The sequence below is a fragment of the Nycticebus coucang genome, chromosome 17 (assembly GCF_027406575.1).
Source record: "Nycticebus coucang isolate mNycCou1 chromosome 17, mNycCou1.pri, whole genome shotgun sequence".
Classification (NCBI taxonomy): domain Eukaryota; kingdom Metazoa; phylum Chordata; class Mammalia; order Primates; family Lorisidae; genus Nycticebus; species Nycticebus coucang.
In genome coordinates this window covers 71,752,633-71,770,956 of record NC_069796.1, presented here as the reverse complement: position 1 = coordinate 71,770,956, position 18,324 = coordinate 71,752,633, and the positions used below count along the sequence as shown (strand labels likewise).

Here is an 18,324-nt window from a genome sequence, read left to right as displayed (position 1 = left end):
CCTGAGACTATTTGAAATACTATTTTTCTGAGCAATTATCCTAAGAGTGGGAAAAGGAGTGGCACCATTTAGCATTTATAGAGCAGCTTTATTAATAATTGCCTCACAGCATGTCAAGGCAGGAGGGTCTTTTAATGAAGTGCACATAAAAATGATGAAAAGATTATTTAAATATATAAATAATAAATAAATAAGAAAATCACAACGTGCCCTGCTAAGAGCTTTGTGTGTGTTATCTTACGTTATGAACTTGGGAAGTTTAACTCTTCAGTTTTCCCAGAAGGAAACCAAGGTTCAGAAATGTTAAATCACTCACTGAAGGTCAGAGAGATGCTCAGTGGCAGAGCTGGGGTTGGAACCCAGGACTTCCCGCTTCCTCAGCAAGGACACTTCACCTGCCCATCACTGTTTTTCAGATTGGGATATGATTTATTGGTGGGTGGGGAATCAGTGTTGAGTGGGTCATAACCAGTCTTTTACAAAGAAAATAGAAAAGGACCATGGGATAATGGTAAGTATTGTATTGTGGAAGTTTCATCTTAATTTTGTATTTGTATTTATCTAGACATACACGCTTGTGTGTGTCATGTCTAAAATACACAAGCTGCCCTGCTCTCCATGACACTGGCCTTTCACAGAGCCTCTTGAAGGTCACGCTGAAAGTCTCTGGCAAGCTGGGTGTGCAGCCTCTAATTCTCGGTCTGTGTGATAGTCATTTTCTTTCTTATATTACCCTTCCCCCACAAATCTCAGGGTCCCAGCCATTCTGTGCAGCATAGATAAATTAATGTTACAATTTAAAACCGATTTCACCAAGATAAATAGCACTTCTTAGATTAAGAGCATAGCTGGCCAGAATGAATGAAATTTACTAACCCTGAGATGCTTAATCTTCCATTACATAGAAGTTAATGATTATAAGAAAGGAGTATGGTAATTCACTTCTGCTTTTACAGGAAATCCGACCATGTCATTTTTAGCAAATCTTTCTTCTCAGCACACCTTGGTGCCAAGGATAACAGCCCTGTTCCTATAGGTATGTTGGCCAACGGTCATATATCAAAGCCTTCTGTTTGCCAAAGGCTGAGGCCTGTTAGCATGCGTGGGTTTATGAGGTGTCTGGTGGAATCTGTAGGGAAGGCTACTTGGGTGCCCCTTCTGTCAGCACTTTGGAGAATCCTATTGTCTGTTTTCCAGTCACGGCAAGGATGTGGTGGTACGTACCTTTGGCACAGTCTGCTCCTAGAAACCCTGGGAAGCAGTGGCACACCCCAGACACGCATTCACCATTCCCGTGGCAGTTACGTGGACAGTCCTGCACTGAATCTGAAAGACAGAAATTCAGCAATTACCTTTCCCCTGCCTGTTGGTGCGGTAGTTTAATAATTAGGCACCTGGGGCGGCGCCTGTGGCTCAGTGAGTAGGGCGCCGGCCCCATATACCGAGGGTGGCGGGTTCAAACCCGGCCCCGGCTAAACTGCAACAAAAAAATAGCCGGGCGTTGTGGCGGTTGCCTGTAGTCCCAGCTACTCGGGAGGCTGAGGCAGAAGAATTGCTTAAGCCCAGGAGTTGGAGGTTGCTGTGAGCTGTCTGAGGCCACGGCACTCTACCGAGGGCAATAAAAGTGAAACTCTGTCTCTACAAAAAAAAAAAAAAAAAAAAAAAAAAAATAATTAGGCACCTGCCATTTTAAAGACCAGTGGTAGTAACCTCAGATGCCTCTAGGGCTGCAGTCCCCAACCCTGGCCATGGATGGTTACCCGTCTGTGTCCTATTAGAGACAGGGCTGCACAGCAGGAGGTGAGCGGTGGGCGTGTGAGTAAAGCTTTCTCTGTGTTTACAGCCGCTCAGCATCGCACGTCACCACCAGAGCTCCGCCTTCTGTCACAGCAGCAGCCACATTAGATTCTCAAGGGAGCATGAGCCCCACTGTAAACTGCGAATGGGAGGGGTCCGGGTTGAGCACCTCTGTGAGGATCCAGTGCCTCGTGACCTGAGATGGAGAAGTGATGCATTGGAATCACCCCCTGAGACCAACCCCTCCCTGGAAACCAACCCCTTCCACTTTGTGGAAAAACTGTCTTCCAGGAAACCCATCACTGGTGCCAAAAAGGTCAAGGACCACTGAGGCACAGGACCGTTAGGGCGCCTGAATGAGTGAAGTCAGAGAGCAGGGAGTGCTGGGACCAGGTCAGCGTGGCCAGGGCATGGAGGTGATCACCATTCTCCATCTGATGAATCCAGGCAGCAGTGTACAGCTAGTATTGCTGCAACTTTTGCTTTCAATGTAGATTCAAAAACCGTGACAGCTGTCATGTTGGAATGTTGAGAAGTTTTTAAACACTATAACCACACCTCCTCCACTCATTCCCCATTGGAATTTAAGATTTGGTCTGACATTTGGGGTATCGGGTTTTAGCCTCAGGTATAGAAAGTGATCCCTCAAAATAGGAGCAGTTATTCCTACTTAGTCTCAGGCTTGTAGAGTAAATACATTCCATGCTTTAAGGAATTCTAATAAAAGAAAAATCCAAATATGCAAGACTGACTAATTGAGGCACGATTTGGGATTCTTTAAACAGCAGGTTTGTTTTAATGTCACACGAGAGCCCTTTTATGTTTAACTTTTGCAGATCTTATTTTTCATGAAAATCAATTAGTTCACATTTTCTCTAGCCTGGATAGCCATCTTTTTTGATGATTTACCTATGTGTACTCTGAATGCCTTCAAAGGATTCATTTTGGAACTTTTCTCATGTTGATTTTGTCTGCACAGAAATAGTCATATTCTTTAAAAATTATTATTATTATCCTTATTTTGCCCTAAATTAAAACAAAACACATTTAGAACTTTAGTTTCTAAATAATTATTGTTATTTTTTTTGAGACAGAGTCTCACTATGTCACCCTATGGTGTCACAGCTCACAGCAACCTCCAACTCTTGGGCTTAAGTGATTCTCTTGCTTCAGCCTCCCAAGTAGCTGGGACTACAGGCGCCCGCCACAATGCCTGACTATTTGATTCTTGCAGTTGTTATTGCCGTTTAGCAGGCCCGAGCCAGGTTCAAACATGCCTGCCTCAGTGTATGTGTCCGGCGCCCTAACAACTGAGCTACTGGTGCTGAGCCTAGTTTCTAAATTATTAAGATGATGAAAAGAAAAATACAAGCCCCTATGCCCCCAGTGTGACATGACATCACTCTGAGAGAGCTGGGGACATCAACTCCGTGATGTGGCATGAAAGACTGAGAAGTCTAATCGTTCCTGATGGAGTCATGCAAGAGTGTCACAGGACATGTTGCATTTAAACCTAATTTGCCATTTAATCCCGTTCTGAATTGAAAAACTAAACTATAAACGTTTGCTTTCTTTCTATAGTATTTCACTGCTCAGTTCTCTTCTTCTAGAATCAGACTATAACTCTTTTCTGGAGCTCTGGGAACTCAATGAGTATACTTGTTTTTTCAAAATTGGGCAAAAGACTACAGACACCATCAAGCCAGTTTTCTTAATGTCTAAAAATTAACATTGCAGGCTGAAACTTCTTGAGACTGACTCTATAAATGTGGGCTGAGAAGCATCTAAGGGGCTACCCACCTAATTCCACATGGTGTTGGAGACATTTTCCCTGAGTTGCTTGAATATTGGATTGTCTTACAAGCAATTGCTTTAGTTCTGAACTATCTTTTCAGGGAAGTTTGGATAGGGAACAGCCTTGGGAAACAAAGAGCATATTTCTGTCCAGAGTAAAGGGCATGTTTACTTATCCAGTATGATAAAGATCAGGCTCCCTCTGGAGCAATGGACAAGCATGTTCATGGCCCACTCTCTAGACCCAGATTCCATAAGGTAAGCTAAGGTTTCTCTCCTGCCCTGCATCCCTCAGCATGTGCAAGCATCACCTGACCCTCTGTGTTACCCTGAGGGCACCAGGGCTTGAGGAACTTGTCTCTGACCCAGGAGTTTTATGTCTTCTGACAGCATCCCTGAAACTGTGTTAATTAAGGTAAAATCTCAGACCTGTCTCATTCCTGACATATGATTGAATCTATTAACTGAGCAAGGCACCATATAAGGATTAGTGATACCTTGGTGAATGAAACAGGTATGTTAAGTTCTCTGCCCTCATAGAACTTTCCACTGTTGCAGAGAATACAAGCAAAAAAAAAAAAAAAATCAGACAAATTAAGTAAAAATTGAGAGATTAAGTGCTTTGAAAAAAATAGGATACTTGGATGGGGGAACAGGAGGAAGCTACTTAGAACGGATGGGCAGGGAGGGCCTCTCTGGTCTGTGCAGGCCACACTGGAGGGTGAGCTGGGAAGGAAAGTGACAAGCAGGGAGGAGGAGCCTTCCAGGCAGGAGGGGCAGCTTGTGCAAAGGCCCTGAGGCGAGAAGGAGAGGCTCTGAATTCAAGGTGGCTGGAGGGTAGTAAACAAGGGAGAGAGTGACATAAGTTGATTCTGGAGAGATCCAGGCAGGGAGAGAGATCACTCTGGGCCCCGCAGGCCATTGCAAAGGAGTTGGGCTTTATTATGAACCACTAGGAACAACAGAAAATTTTAAACAGAGGAACAGCATTCATTATCCAGCCCACATTTTTTGAAGTCACTCCCACACCAGGTGGCTATTGCTTCTCATTGAGCACCTGGGGCTGGGGATGGTTTGGTGGAAATCAACATTCCCAAGTTCAAAGTTCCTCATTCTCAAACCTTACGTCTTCAGAAATCAAGCAGTGAAGAGACCCAGGGACTCTGTCACCCATGTCTCTTCTCTGTTTATCCTTATGTTTAGAAACTATTTAGTTCTGGGGTATTTTCCTGCCTCACTTTCCTCAATCTGAGTTTTGACCTCTTCCTTTGTTGCTGTAATTCCTATAATTGCCTTTTTGTGTGTCTGTCTTCTCTCTTTACACTCATCAAAGAAGACAGCACATCTGGGTTGGTCACCGAGGTATCCAAATGCCTGGTACCCGGGAGCAGGCATTCTGATGGCGGTCCTTGGTGAACAGTTGTCAAAGCGTGCACGTATATGTGTGTCTGTGTACACGTGTGCATAGGAGGGCAGAAAAATACAAAGCAAGCAAAGCTTATAACACACACATAAAGAGTTACTTTGTGTTTAATTTTCCTGAGGTCTCATATTTGAAGCACTTTGATAGTTTTTGAGGGAAAAAACCCAATTATGTGGCACTGCTGACATGTAACCTTCCTAATGCTGCCATGAATTTGAAAGCAAGCTGCCATGTATTTTCATTGTTATAAAGGGGTCGCCACCCACAGGTTGAGAACCATTGATTGTAAAGGACCCCACTTTTCTGCCCTCTTTCTTTAACACTTCATTAACTTTACAGGGAGAGAACATCAGTTTTCCTTTTTGTCAACTTGGTTTAAGTTTTCTTGATGAAAAAATGGCCGAAGAGGGAGCCAAGGAAATAGGATTTTACACACGTGGAGGCTAGCACTGTGCTTTAAGAAAGCTGCTCTACTGTCCCCTGAGATGAAACTCATTTTCTGAAAGCAAGCTGCTTATCTCCAAAACATATCAAAAGACTTCCCTGAGTCAAAGGTATATTTAGTGTGATCATTGGTTGACACCCGTCTCACATTTTTCCTTCTGTTTCATAACACAGGGGTTTTCAGCACTCCTGGCTGCTCCTGATGGAGAAGGTTCTGATGATAGGTGTGTGTGGGAGAACCTCTGAACCAAATAAAACACTGTTCTTTTCCTGCATTTCAAGCCAATTACTATCATTGCTCTATCAAGGTGTCTGCCCAGCTATTAGGCTGATTACCTTTGACTTTCTCTTTGAGCCACAGTCCAGACAAGAGAAATCCTCTGGGGAGAACTGCTATTCCCGGCCCTGCCAGGCCAGGGAGGGAAGTGGCCTGGGGGAAGGGCCTCTCACTACCACTCAGTCTGTGTCTGTGTGCAGAAGTGAAAAGGAGGAACTAGCCATTATTAGATAATCTGACTCCCAGAAAGCTTCCTGTTTGGAGGCAAGGGAATTAATTTGGCTAGAATCCAAGGAAATCTGGTGGTTAAGAGCACAGGCTCTGGAAAGTCTGAATCCTGGCTTTACCTCTGACTGGCTGTGTGTGACCCTGGGTGTGCTGTTTAATTTCTCTCAGCTTTGGTTTTCCCAACTGGAAGATGAAGCGTATAGCAATAGTACCTACCTCCCAAGGCTCCCTGGTCGACTAAGCTGAGGGACACAGAAGGCATATTACAGGGGCAGGGTTCTCGTCAACACCCTTTAAATGTGTAGCTGTTACTATCATGCTTAACCATTTCCCTGAGCTCTTGCAGACCCCAGCTGAGCCAGCTGCTATGCGCGGTGTGTGCTGTCATGTATGTGTCAAGCCTTTTGAGTTTAAACACAAAGTGACAAAAAGGAAGTCATTTCTCATCATGTTCTTAAACTACAGATTAAAAAAAAATCTCAACATCTCAAATGATTTCCAAATTTGTTCTAGTTTCTTCCTGTTGTGAACGAGTCTCTACTCTTAAATCCTGTTTATTTCTTCATTGGCACAATGAAAATTTTGATCCTGGAAATTTTCCTTCCATAGAGCACTTCTCTGGTAACTTCCATTATCCCAAGTTTCAGAGCAGGGGTGGGCAAACTTTTTCTGAAAAGGGACAGATAGTAACTCTTTAGGTTTTGTGGGCCATATGGTCTCTGTTGCAACTACTGCAACTACTTGCAACTCTGCTGCAACTATTGCAACTATTACAGTGGGAAAGCTGCCATAGCTAATATGTAAACAGATGAACGTGGCTATGTTCCAATAAAACTTTATTCATAAAAACCAGGCAGTGGGCCAGATTCGACCCATGGGCTGGAGGGTGCCAACTCCTGCTTTAGAGCATTTGGCTAGCCTTGTTAGGGTCAATCTTTCCATTGGTTAACACCAAAAGCCTATGTGATTTCATACCATCCTAAAGTTGTGGTCACTGATGAAGAATTGTCATCAGAGTTGCCTAAAGAATTTCAGGTTGAATTACACAGCTCTTTCAAGAATCAGGGAGTCCCTCAGGAAAATCCATGGGACCAATAGAAAAGTTCCTAAAATGCAGTCAAGAAAAAAAACACCTCCATAGGAAACATTTCTTTCCTAAAGAAATCAATGGCTCTCATTTAGATGTGGTGAATACCAAGTTCCAGTCGGACACTTCCACTTATCCTGATATTCACATCACCCAGTACTCCATAGATGTGGTCCTTACCCTTTCACAGATGATGAAATTGAGGTTCAGAGAGATAAGTGAATTGTTAAAATATGAGAAAGAAAGTTCTTTCCTCCAGAAACCCCCCTATCTAGGCTTCTTCAGTGTATCTTGAGATCACAACTAAAAATTATGGGGACACATGGTATTGTACAAAGGCAGGGGACAAGGCTGAGAGTCCCATGCCATTTCCATCACTTCCACATTCTGGGACTTTGAGGGACTTAGCTTTCATTTTTTTTTTTTGAGACAGCGTCTCACTATGTTGTCCTTTGTAGAGTGCCTTGGCGTCACAGCTCACAGCAACCTCAAACTCTTGGACTTAAGAGATTCTCTTGCCTCAGCCTCCCAAGTAGCTGGGACTACAGGTGCCCACCACAACGCCTGGCCATTTATTGGTTGTAGTTGTCATTGTTGTTTGGTAGGCCCGGGCTGGGTTCAAACACACCAGCTCCAGTGTATGTGGCTGGCGCCCTAGCCACTGAGCTACAGGCACCGAGCTGGGACTTAGCTTTCTGAACCTCTGTGAAATAGGTGTAATAATCTGTCCTGATTCACAGAGGTTCTACGGAGGTCAATTGTTATTATTAGGAGGAAGATTAAAACCCACAAGGTAACTTTAATGAAAATATCTACAATTTATTTCTTTGAATTTATAGAAAACTTCATGAACTCCCCTGAAGCTAGGGTTTGCACGTAAAAATAAGAGGAAATTTTGGATAAAACTTTAGCTTTTACCTTGGTATCTAATAAAAAGTAGGAATAAAACATGCCAAAAAATGACAAGTACTTAATTAAAGCATTTTGAGATTTACTTCCTTGAGAATAAAGTCATGTCTATCTATATCTGTACCCTTATTTATTTTTAAGTTTTAAAAAACTTTTCATTTTGAGGTTTCCTCCAACTTTTTTTGTGTTTTTTTTTTTTTTGGCCAGGGCTGGGTTTGAACCCGCTACCTCCAGCATATGGGACTGGCGCCCTACCCGCTGGGTTTCCTCCAACTTTAAGAGAAATTCTAAGTTGATATAAATGGCCAATGTTTCTTGGCTCTACTACATGTTTAAAGATTTATATATTTATTTTACTTAATCCTCATAATAGTCCTATGAGATAGACACTTGTGTTAGTTTTATTTCACTATAAGGAAAATGAGGCTTTTAAAATTCAGCGATTTGCTCAGGTTATATGATGGGAACCTAACCCAGGCAATCTGACTCAAACTCTTCATCATAACTGAACCCTTGGGGACCAAGGGTGGCTCTTTCATGGGTTAAGCAGAATTCCCACTTTACTCAGAGCTAGCTTTAGGTGGATGATCCCATGAAGCACAATCACAAGATTCTGGTTTGTTCTCTGTGGTGGAAACACCCGTGAAGACGTGTCTTCTACAGAGATGCACAGAACGCTCCCCTTCATGCTGTGTCAACTCAGAGACCCCACACCTACCCAAGACCACAGTGTTGAAGGAAACCATCTCCTTGTCTTTGCCATCATTGTAGAAGGCCAGGTGCCAGAGGCCCGCATCCAGGTACTGCACGAACACGGCTTCGTTCTGCACCAGGGTCTGTATGCTCCGGCGTTCCCTGGGTGACTCGACCACGCTCCACTTCTCCTTCCCATCCAGACGTTCCATAAAGTCATACTGGGAGCAGAAGGGGTGGTGGGGGGAGAGAGAGAGAACCATGTGAGACCCAAGGTGCAGCCCCGGTCCACGGAATTAACAGAGAAAGACTTTTTAGTACATTTCACTATGCACCACCCTGTAAAACGAGAGACGCGTGAAAGCTGTAACAATAGTAGCAGCCATCCTTTGTTATGCCTATAACGATTCCTACTCATTTGGTTACTATAAGCCACCATCTCTTATCTGCAGTTCTGAATCCCAAAATGCTTTCACCAAAAGTTTTTTTCCCTTTTGTTTGTGTGAATGTGCGTGTGTGTTTACGAGACATGTAAGCTGTTGCTTTAGTCCCCACTGAGGTGTTAGATAATACATACTATGTGCCAAGCATAACTTTTCTGTAATTCTCCAAATTCTAAATTCCAAAATGCATCTGGCTCCACAAGCATTTCAGATAAGCAATTACGGAACCACGTTAACAGCTACCGTTTTTTGACTGTTTACTAGGAGAAGATGGTACAGATGTGGCTGAGAGTGAGGGCCGTGCAGCCAGATAGCCGTGGTAGAGAATCCTGGCTACGGCACTTATGCGCTTCACCTGGCTGTGCCTCAGTTTCCCCATCAGGAAAACTATGAAAATAATAGTATCTATGGTATATGGTTGTCGTGAGCATTAAGATAATATTTAGAACAGTGCCTGGCACACGGCACACACAAAACACATGTTAGTCCTCATCGTCCTCTTCCTCCTCCTCATCATTTTGTTCATTTCTTGAAAAAACCCTACCTTAGGGCCGGGCGTGGTGGCTCACACCTGTCATTCCATCACTCTGGGAGGCTGAGGTAGGTGGATTGCCTGAGCTCACAGGTTCGAGATCAGCCTGAGCAAGAGAGAGATCCCATCTCTAAAAATAGCTGGGTGTTGTAGTGGGCGCCTATAGTGCTAGGTACTTGAACCCAAGAGTTTAAGTGATTTGCTCAGGTTATATGGTGGGAAGGCCAGGTGCCAGAGGCCCACCTGTGAGCTATGACGCCAGGACACTCTACTGAGGGTGACAAAGCAAGGCAGTATCTCAAACAAAACAGAACGAAACCGTACAGTGGTACCATTTGTATCCATATTTTACAAATGAAGAAAGCAAGGCTCAGAGAGGTTAAGCAACTTGACCAAAGTCACATAGCTCCTAAGTGGCCGAGAGTCTGGACATGGATCTATTCAGCCACAATGTCCATGCTCTCAAAGTGCCTGACCTTGAATAGAACAGGAATTAAACTCTGTTTCAGTGGAAAACAGAATTGGAAGCAATTAGTGAGAAACAGAGTGGTGCTGGGGGAAGGAAAGTGTGACCCTAGAGAGGCCTGTTCTAAGTAACAGGGGAAATTCTGTGGCAGGCAGGTGGGAGCCACTGAAGACTCTTGAGTGGTGAGTGATACGATGACAGAGATGTTTTGAGGAATTTGTTTTTAGGCAGGATTTGCAGTGAAGAAATGAAGCATGAAGATTAGTTAGGAAGTGATTGCAGAAAGCCAAGTGTGAGGTGGTAAGGGTTTGATGAAGACAGTGAGTGGGGAGTTAACTTTGGAGAAACATTTCTAAAGAAGAGAGAACAGGCTTGACCATGGGCTGGAGAGAAAGGATGGAGGGAAAGACAAAGAGGACACCGGTGTTTCTTACCATTGAAAAGAATATTGATAAAACCCCAGTAAAAACGGACTAATCTCATGAACTCTTTCAAAATTCCTACATAGAAAAGTCACGGGCACACTGACTTCTAGAGAACATTCAAAGTGTAGGTTTTAGCTGACAAAAACCATCACTGTGGGATGAAGCGATCTTTCCACTTCCCCTTGCATAAAAAGGTTTTTGTGGGTTGCAGACATCAACCATAACCCCTTTCACGCACTTCACAGGATGAAACTCCAGGAGTCTCCTAATGTGCCTTCTCTGTCCTCAGCATGGCCAGTTTTTCCATCTGAAATGTGATAATTGAAAACAAAAGACTCTATAATCTTAAGCACAAAGGCTTTGCCATCACACAAACCTGGGTTTGAATGCTGACTCTGCCACTTGCAATTCTTTGATAGTGGGTGATTCTACTTTTACCTTCTTCCTGGTTTTCATACTGGGGAATAATAGCACCTAACACTCAGGGAGGTTAGAAGGATGACATGAGATAATGCTTAGGGCAGTGCCTGGAAGATAATAATCATTTTATTAAGTACTCAGTGACCATGAGTCACCTACTTGCAAATCATAATGATTCTAGAAGAGAAGCAAGTGGTTCTACCCTTACACGCAGGGAGCTGGGGACGGCCGCTGCTTCGGAAGTAGAAACTTGCCCAGTGTCTCAGGAAATGGGCATTGTGTGTTTAGCGTCCCTCTACCCCACAACAGATGTCTTTGTGGGCTAAAATAAATGATTTGAAGCGATGTGACAAACTGATGCTGCTTTGGGAGACCTTTCTGACCAGAGCATTTGTTCCTTAGCAACCTCGTAAATGCCCAACGACAGAGACCCGGGTCTACAAATTGCTGTCAGCCAGAGGAATGACTGTAGCTTCCTTGGTGCCAAGGTGAGGAGAATATGCTTCATTTGGGGTCCAAGTTATCACCCCCATGAGGAAAAGTTTGGGGAAGGTGATTACTTGTGTGGGGCCATTGCTCATTTCTAATTTGGGTATCAGTCATCTCGTGCTGAGGCAGCTGATGAGCTAAGGGACACAGAAATGGCTGAGGACAAGTGGCAGTGCTCACCGTCCAGCCAAGCAAATTACATCAAACCGAGGCATTTTTCAGAGGACAGAGAAGACATCTATTTTGGCTGGCTCTGTAGAACCATGGAGGGCAGTTTTCATTTAAGGAAGAATCTTTCTAGCCAGGGGCTCCAAATCAGTATTGGCTAGGATATGATGTGTTGGCTGATGTGTCTGAATCCTGCAATCCCTTTAGCATGCTTTATTTTTTTCAAAGCACTTGTCAGCCCTTAAAATGATATAATTTGTTTTTATGTGTATTGTTATTCTACTCAAAATGTAAATTTCAGCACCGTAGTACTCCCCTCTGCATGGTAGAATGGTTAAAAGTAGGGACTCCGGGGCTTTACCACCTGAAGATTGAGGCACGGAGAATTTAAAGAGCTGAAACAGCACTGTGACAGCTGACTTGTGTCAGCTATTTCAATTTTCTGTGCCTCAGTCTCTTTATCTTTAAAATGGGGATAATGACAGTATCTGTGTCAAAACACTGCTATGATGATTAAATGAGCCAGCACATATAATCTGTTTAGAACAGTCAGTATTTTGTTTGTGGTTAATGTGCCTTAAACTTTTCAGTGATGATTGTTAAAATTCACTGTTGTATCACATTCACCTGGTGCGGAGTCTGATCAATACATATTTGTTAAATATCAAATGAATAAAACACCTAATTTGTAAATGAATTCCATTGAAAGGAAAATAACTGGAGTAGATGGACGGTTTTGTCTCTAATCGCAATCATTTCCACTCCCTGGCCTTCTAATGTGCTTTCTTGAAAAGGAGGGGCAGAATTATAATCAGGAACGTGGAATCGTGTCCCACCGGGAGCAGAACATGTATATGATGGGCCTGTGGCCCAGGGAGTTTGCAGATTCATATACGACATCAAGAATTCAGGGTTGCCTCTAGGAGGCCTCTATGACTTACATCTTCCCAATTCTCACTGGGAATGTGTGAAATGCCTGTTTTTTTCTTTGCATTTTCTTTGTTCCTTTCACCTGTTCTCCTTCTCTTCCCATCTTCCCCTAGTGGGCGCCAGGGAACCCTCAAAGTCCAAGGCGGTAGAGCCACCAGAGAGGAGTGGCTGGATCTTAGAATTAGCACTTGGAGAAGGGCCTGAAATTATGACATGAGCAAGCAACGAATGCTTATTAAATTAAGCCGCTGAAGTGTGAGGCTTCTTCATTACTTTGGTATGGCTTTTGCAGATAACTTCATGCCTCTCTTTCTTCCAAATCTGCTCTCAAGATCATAGCAAGCTCCTGTGTTTTTTCCATCCCTTCTTATGGGGCAGTAGGAGGGGGTGACCATGGGAAAAACGGCGGTGTCTTCTGCTGGTCAAATTCCAACTTTGTTACGCACAGGGGTCTGTTTATTCCAGTTGCCTGAGGGCGTCCTGGTCTATGCCCCTCATTCCTTCTTTGCATCTCTAAAGTGCCCTAGAGTGGGCTATGCGGTCACCCTACTCACACATGCCAACATCCTGTAGCATCTTCAGTGCTGCTCTAAGTTGGGGACGGTTTACAGGCTACAAACGCAGGGTGGATCAACAGAGCCAAACGTGGAGACAGCCTTCCTAGGCAGGGAGACCAGGAGCCAGTGAGAAGCTGGTTTGCGAGGAGGCCATCTGGTTCAGGGGAGCCTCTGCTCTCTAGGATTCCTAGACTGCCGTCTGCTCAGCTTGCTTGGCAGACTGGCTGTCACTAGAAGGAGGCCATTGTCCAAGCTGAGGCCCTGGCCAGCTTTTCCTTTTCAGGCCCCAGAACCAGGAATTGATAACTTGGGCTTAATACCAGGGACATCTGACTCTTCGGTTCCAGGCCCCCATTGTGATCCATCCAGGACATAGGGATGCTTGGCGGACTGCTCTGTGCTTGGTTGAGCAGAGATTGCTCCATAGCACATTTTATCTAATAGGTCTGCAGAAGCCCTGGAAGGTGTTTGGGAGGCACATGGCCAAATCCCAATAGAAAGGCTGTATTTGTGCCTGGCCTGGCTGTGGGCAGAAGTTTGTCTCCCAAAGCAGCTTGTGTCTCTTGCAGACACCCAGAAGGGGATCACACAATAACCCAAAATATACACCACTTCTACCTACCAAGTCCATTCTTTTTTCCCTGGGCTCTGAAAAATAACCCCTGCTGGCATGCAACGTGAGGGCCGTGCCTCTGAGTCATCAGTTATACTCCAAAGTGGCATGAAAACGCAACTTTTACTAGAGCTCGAGAGGCAGAGAAAATAAACCACAGCAAATATTTGACTGATCCAATTATAAATCTCCCCACTTCTTGGCAGAGAAGGAGAACCAATAGTAATTAAGATAACTTAGTGGGTTTCCAGAGGAGCTGGAGGACAGCGCAGGAGGCTGGACCATGGAGAGGAGCCTGTCACTTCCCCAGAAAGGAAGGCATCCATAGGCAGGGAATGTGCGGCCCAGAGAAGCTCCCGGAAGCCACATGGACACACAGCTGCCAGAGAGGGCAAGGTTAAAGACAGGCTCATTGCCCTTCACTGAGGTGTTATTACTGGGCCCAGGAGCCCAGGAAAGGGGGAAAATAACTTTATTAGTTTTTGGAACGGCTGCTCAAGGCAGGTTGATGCAAGAGGGAAAAGCAATAAACACTGACATTTCCTATGGATGCCTGCCGCTCCCCCAGCCCTGCGCTGGCAGCCGTCACCCGCCTGCCTCCAGACAGCCTCGTCTGAAGTTGATTCTGCCTCAGATGGCAGGGCACGCTCAGCGGTTGGTGGGATTGCGGGGAAGTGGCATCTGTGAGCAAGGGCCGCTTGAAGCCACACGACCACGGGGTCTCTGGTTGCATCCGGGGACGGCAGGAATGACTTAGCGGTGGTGGGTTGCTCACAGGGGCCTGTTCATCTCTTTCTGCCTCCAGCCAGGCCTGTGGCAAAGTGCGCCTGGCTGATTCCTCATTAAAGCTCAGCACAATTTCTTTGCTCTCTTTTAAAGGGGCTGAGTGCTCAGGGGAGGGGGAGGGATGGCAGCCGTGCTCCAGCGGGGGCTGGCCTCCCTGAGCATGGCCTCTCCTGTCTTTTTTTCAGGACTCCCTGCTCAGCTCCCACTTCCAGGATCTGACTCACTTAACTAGATACGATCAGCCCAGCTGCAGGCACTGCTTGGGCCTTGGTGAGAATGCGCTCTTGAGCTTCCAGACAGTGTCTGTGTTTCTAGGCTGGAACAGCCCATCGTGCCTAGCCCCACAGGCAAGAATCAAGCAGATGGAAGCTCAAGAGGAATCAAACAGGGTCCCCTAAAATCAGGAGCTGGGAGAATTCATCTGTGAGGTGGAATTCTCGATTCTTTATTTACATGTCTCCTCTCAGCACTGAGAGAAGTAATTATAAAAAATAAGAAAAGCCTATTTTCTCTTGGGCACTTGCTCTGCACCAGACATGTTGACATGTGCTGTGTCGTCTCATCCTCCCAGAAACCCTAGTCTCCTCCCTGTTACTCGGGAGAGAACAAGGGCTCCCAGCAAAGGCACGGAATGTACTCAGTCCCAGCTAGCATGGTTAGTAGCCAAGCAAGTATTGAATTTGAACTTGCATGAGTCTTAACAACTACAGAGACAGCTCTGCATTCCCCAGGAACCCGGCTGCACCTGGCCAGCGTTTCTGGTGGTTGGCCTGGTTTGTCAGTCCCCTCCAGATGCCACTGAGCAGAGGAGGAGGAGAAGGAGGAGTTAGTGGTGCTAGGGTCAGACCTGGGCGGAGCAGGCAGGTGGCCTGAGCATGAGGAACTGTCCCACTGGAGCAGACAAGAAAGGACGTTTGGAAAAGTCTGAAGGGCTTTACAGGGTGTTGGCCGCACCCAGTTTGGAAGAATTTTCGGGAGCCAGCTTCTCGCCAACTCTCCACACTCCTATTTCCTTGTGTTCCAGGCACACTGCCCCGCTCTCTGCTCCTGGAACACGCTAACCTCATCCCAATCCAGGGTCTCTGCCCCAGCTGCTGCCTCGGCCAGGCCTGTTCTTTGCTTCTCACTAGTCCTGCCTTGGCCTTGACCTCAGAAAGGGCTTCCCTGGCCATCCTAAAACCCCTCTATCTCTTCCTGTTTCCATCTTCGGTAAAAATCATCACTCTTTGAAAAAAGGCGTATTGCTTATCTACTAATTTGTGATTCATCTCCCTCCTCTTAAATAGGGACCCCTTACGAGTGGGAGACTAGTCTATTTCACTTGACACACTATTCCGGGGCCTGGCATATAGTGGGTACTCACGAAAGATCTGGATTGAATGAATGGAAAAGATTCAGGCCCAAAGGAAATAATCTCTGGAGTGAAGTATATACCAGCAAGGTGGTGTTTTGGTGGTATAGCTACTTAAAGAATATGCTAAAGTTTGGATATTTGTCTTCCCAAGCCTCATATTGAAATCTGATCCCCACTGTTGGAGGTGGGGCCTAATGGGAGGTATTGAGGCCATGGGAGTGGATCCCTCACAAATGGTCTGGTTCCGGTCAAGTGTGTTCTAGCAGTAGTGAATGAACTCTCATTCTTATGAGACTGGACTGGTTCTCGGGGGAAAGGAATAGTTCCTACTAGAGTAGGTTGTCATAAAGCCAGGACATCCCTTGGGTTTGGTCTCTCTTCCTCTTTAACCGTCTCTGCCCTGTTTTGACAAAGCACCAAAGCCCTCATCAGAAGCCAGGCAGATACCAGCACCCTGCTTCCTGGACAGCCTGCAAAACTGTGAGCTAAACAAACCTCTTTTCTTTATAAATTACTCCGCTTGACAGTAACATAATACAGACTAAGACAGGACACAATCTCTTTAGGAAATGTTTTTAGGAAATTTTGGTAAATATTACATAGTTTTCCTTCATTTTTGTTTGCTAACTACTCAGATGATAATCGTGAGCTGACATTTAATGAGGTCAGCCACTATTCTAAGTGATTAACATGTCACTGCCTTATTTAATGCTGTAATAACTCTGTTGAATACAAATTATTCCCATTTTGCATATGAGGAAATTGAGGCACAGAGAGATTGCATTATTTGCCTCACGAGTTAGTAAGTGATGGAGCTGAGATTGACACCCATGCCTAATACAGGCAGTCAGTGTGGGTTGCTGGCCAGCCTCTCTCCTTTGCGTGCATGTGTGTATGTGTGTTTGAGTGTGTATTCACAGCAACCAGGGTACAGGCACACTTAGCCCAGTCTTTGATGGGCAAGGGAGCCCCAGCTAACTAATATCTGGTTTTACTTGGAAGGCCTTAAAGTCTCTAAATTGAGGTTCAAAGAAAAGAAAAATCTGAAGCACAGCTCTCAAGTCTATGTCTTGTCCTGTCCATAGACAATGGGAAAATGAATATAATAATATTCATTGCCTTCTGGGAGGCCAAGGTGGGTGACTGCTTGAATTCAGGAGTTCAACACCAGTCTGAGCCTATAGTCCCAACTACTCAGGAGGCTGAGGCAAGAGGATTGCTTGAGTCCAAGAGATGACGTTGCTGTGAGTATGGCACTCTTCCAAGGGTGACAAAGTGAGACACTGTCTCAAAAAAAAAAGAGAAAGGCTTGGCGCCTGTTGCTCAGTGGTTAGGGCACTGGCCACATGCACTGGGGCTGGTGGGTTCAATCCAAGCCTCGGTCTGTTAACCAAATAAACAAAAAAACCCAAGCCTGATGTTGTGGCAGGCGCCTGTAGTCCCAGCTACTCAGGAGGCTGAGGCAAGAGAATCACTTGAGCCCAAGAGTTTGAGCTTGCTGTGAGCTCTGATGCCACAGCACGCTACCCAGGGTGACAGATTGAGATTGTATCTCAAAAAAAAAAAAATTCATTCCTTCAACAAATACGGGACACCTACTGTGTGCCTGGCACTGCTCTGGGCACTGGGGCTACAGCAGTGAATGATGTGGTCAAGGCTCCTGCCCCGCTGGCGCTGGCATTCCTGGGGTGGGGAATATAATATTGGGGAATGATGAGGGCTATAAATAAAAAATAAAGCAAACCAGAAACCCCACATGTCAACAGGTGAATGAACAAACTGTAGAACAGAATATCCAACAAGGACATGGGGAATCTCCCTGATGTTCTGCTGAGTGAAAAAAGACCTCAAAGCACAGGACTGCCTGGATCTGAACAGAATCTCTAGCCGTGGCAAGCAGACTTCTGTTGCCTGGGGGCAGGGGTGAGGCCGGCACGGAGCCGCAGGGCAGCTCCTGAGGGCGACCATGTCCTCATCATGGCCGTGACAGTGCTTCCTCAGGTGGAAATGGCTTCCAAATTTTCGGAGTCCAAGTGGACACTGAAAAAATGTCCACATTAGGTAGTTATAAAATTATCGATATAGCCTAAATAAAGTTGATTTAAGAAAAATAAAGTGGGACAGGGTGATAAAATGTAAAAGAGAATCCTGTTTTAGATCACTCAACACACAAGGGCCACCGAGGGCAGAGGCCTGAAAAAAGTAAGGGAGGATCCACTGACTCTGTGGGGACATTCCAGGAAGAGAGGATGTGTTCAGAGGCAGAATGAACTTCATGTGGCTGAGAGGTGTGAGCCGGCCACTGTGGAGTCCAGACAGCCTGGGGAGATTGCTGGCCAGACTGCAGGGGGACCTGGCAAGCCACGGAGACGGACCTGGCAAGCCATTTACTGAGCACCTCCTGGGGACGGCCACAGCCGTGAGCAGCAGCGATGCAGCAGGGGACGTCACAGCAGTGCCCGTCTCACGCTCACATTCTTCAACAACTT

At 45.5% G+C, this 18,324-nt stretch overlaps 1 protein-coding gene across 12 annotated transcripts in view; it reads right to left on the bottom strand.

The window, feature by feature from the left end:
* Positions 1-18,324, bottom strand: part of TENM2 (teneurin transmembrane protein 2) — a 1,234,499-nt gene that overhangs the window by 163,997 nt on the left and 1,052,178 nt on the right. For all 12 annotated transcript variants that reach the window (XM_053567520.1, XM_053567521.1, XM_053567522.1 and 9 more), the window contains 2 exons: positions 8,678-8,873; positions 1,225-1,326 (listed from right to left, as the gene is read on the bottom strand). In XM_053567520.1, coding sequence (XP_053423495.1) covers positions 1,225-1,326; positions 8,678-8,873 — 298 coding nt within the window. The remainder of the gene's footprint in view (positions 1-1,224; positions 1,327-8,677; positions 8,874-18,324) is intronic.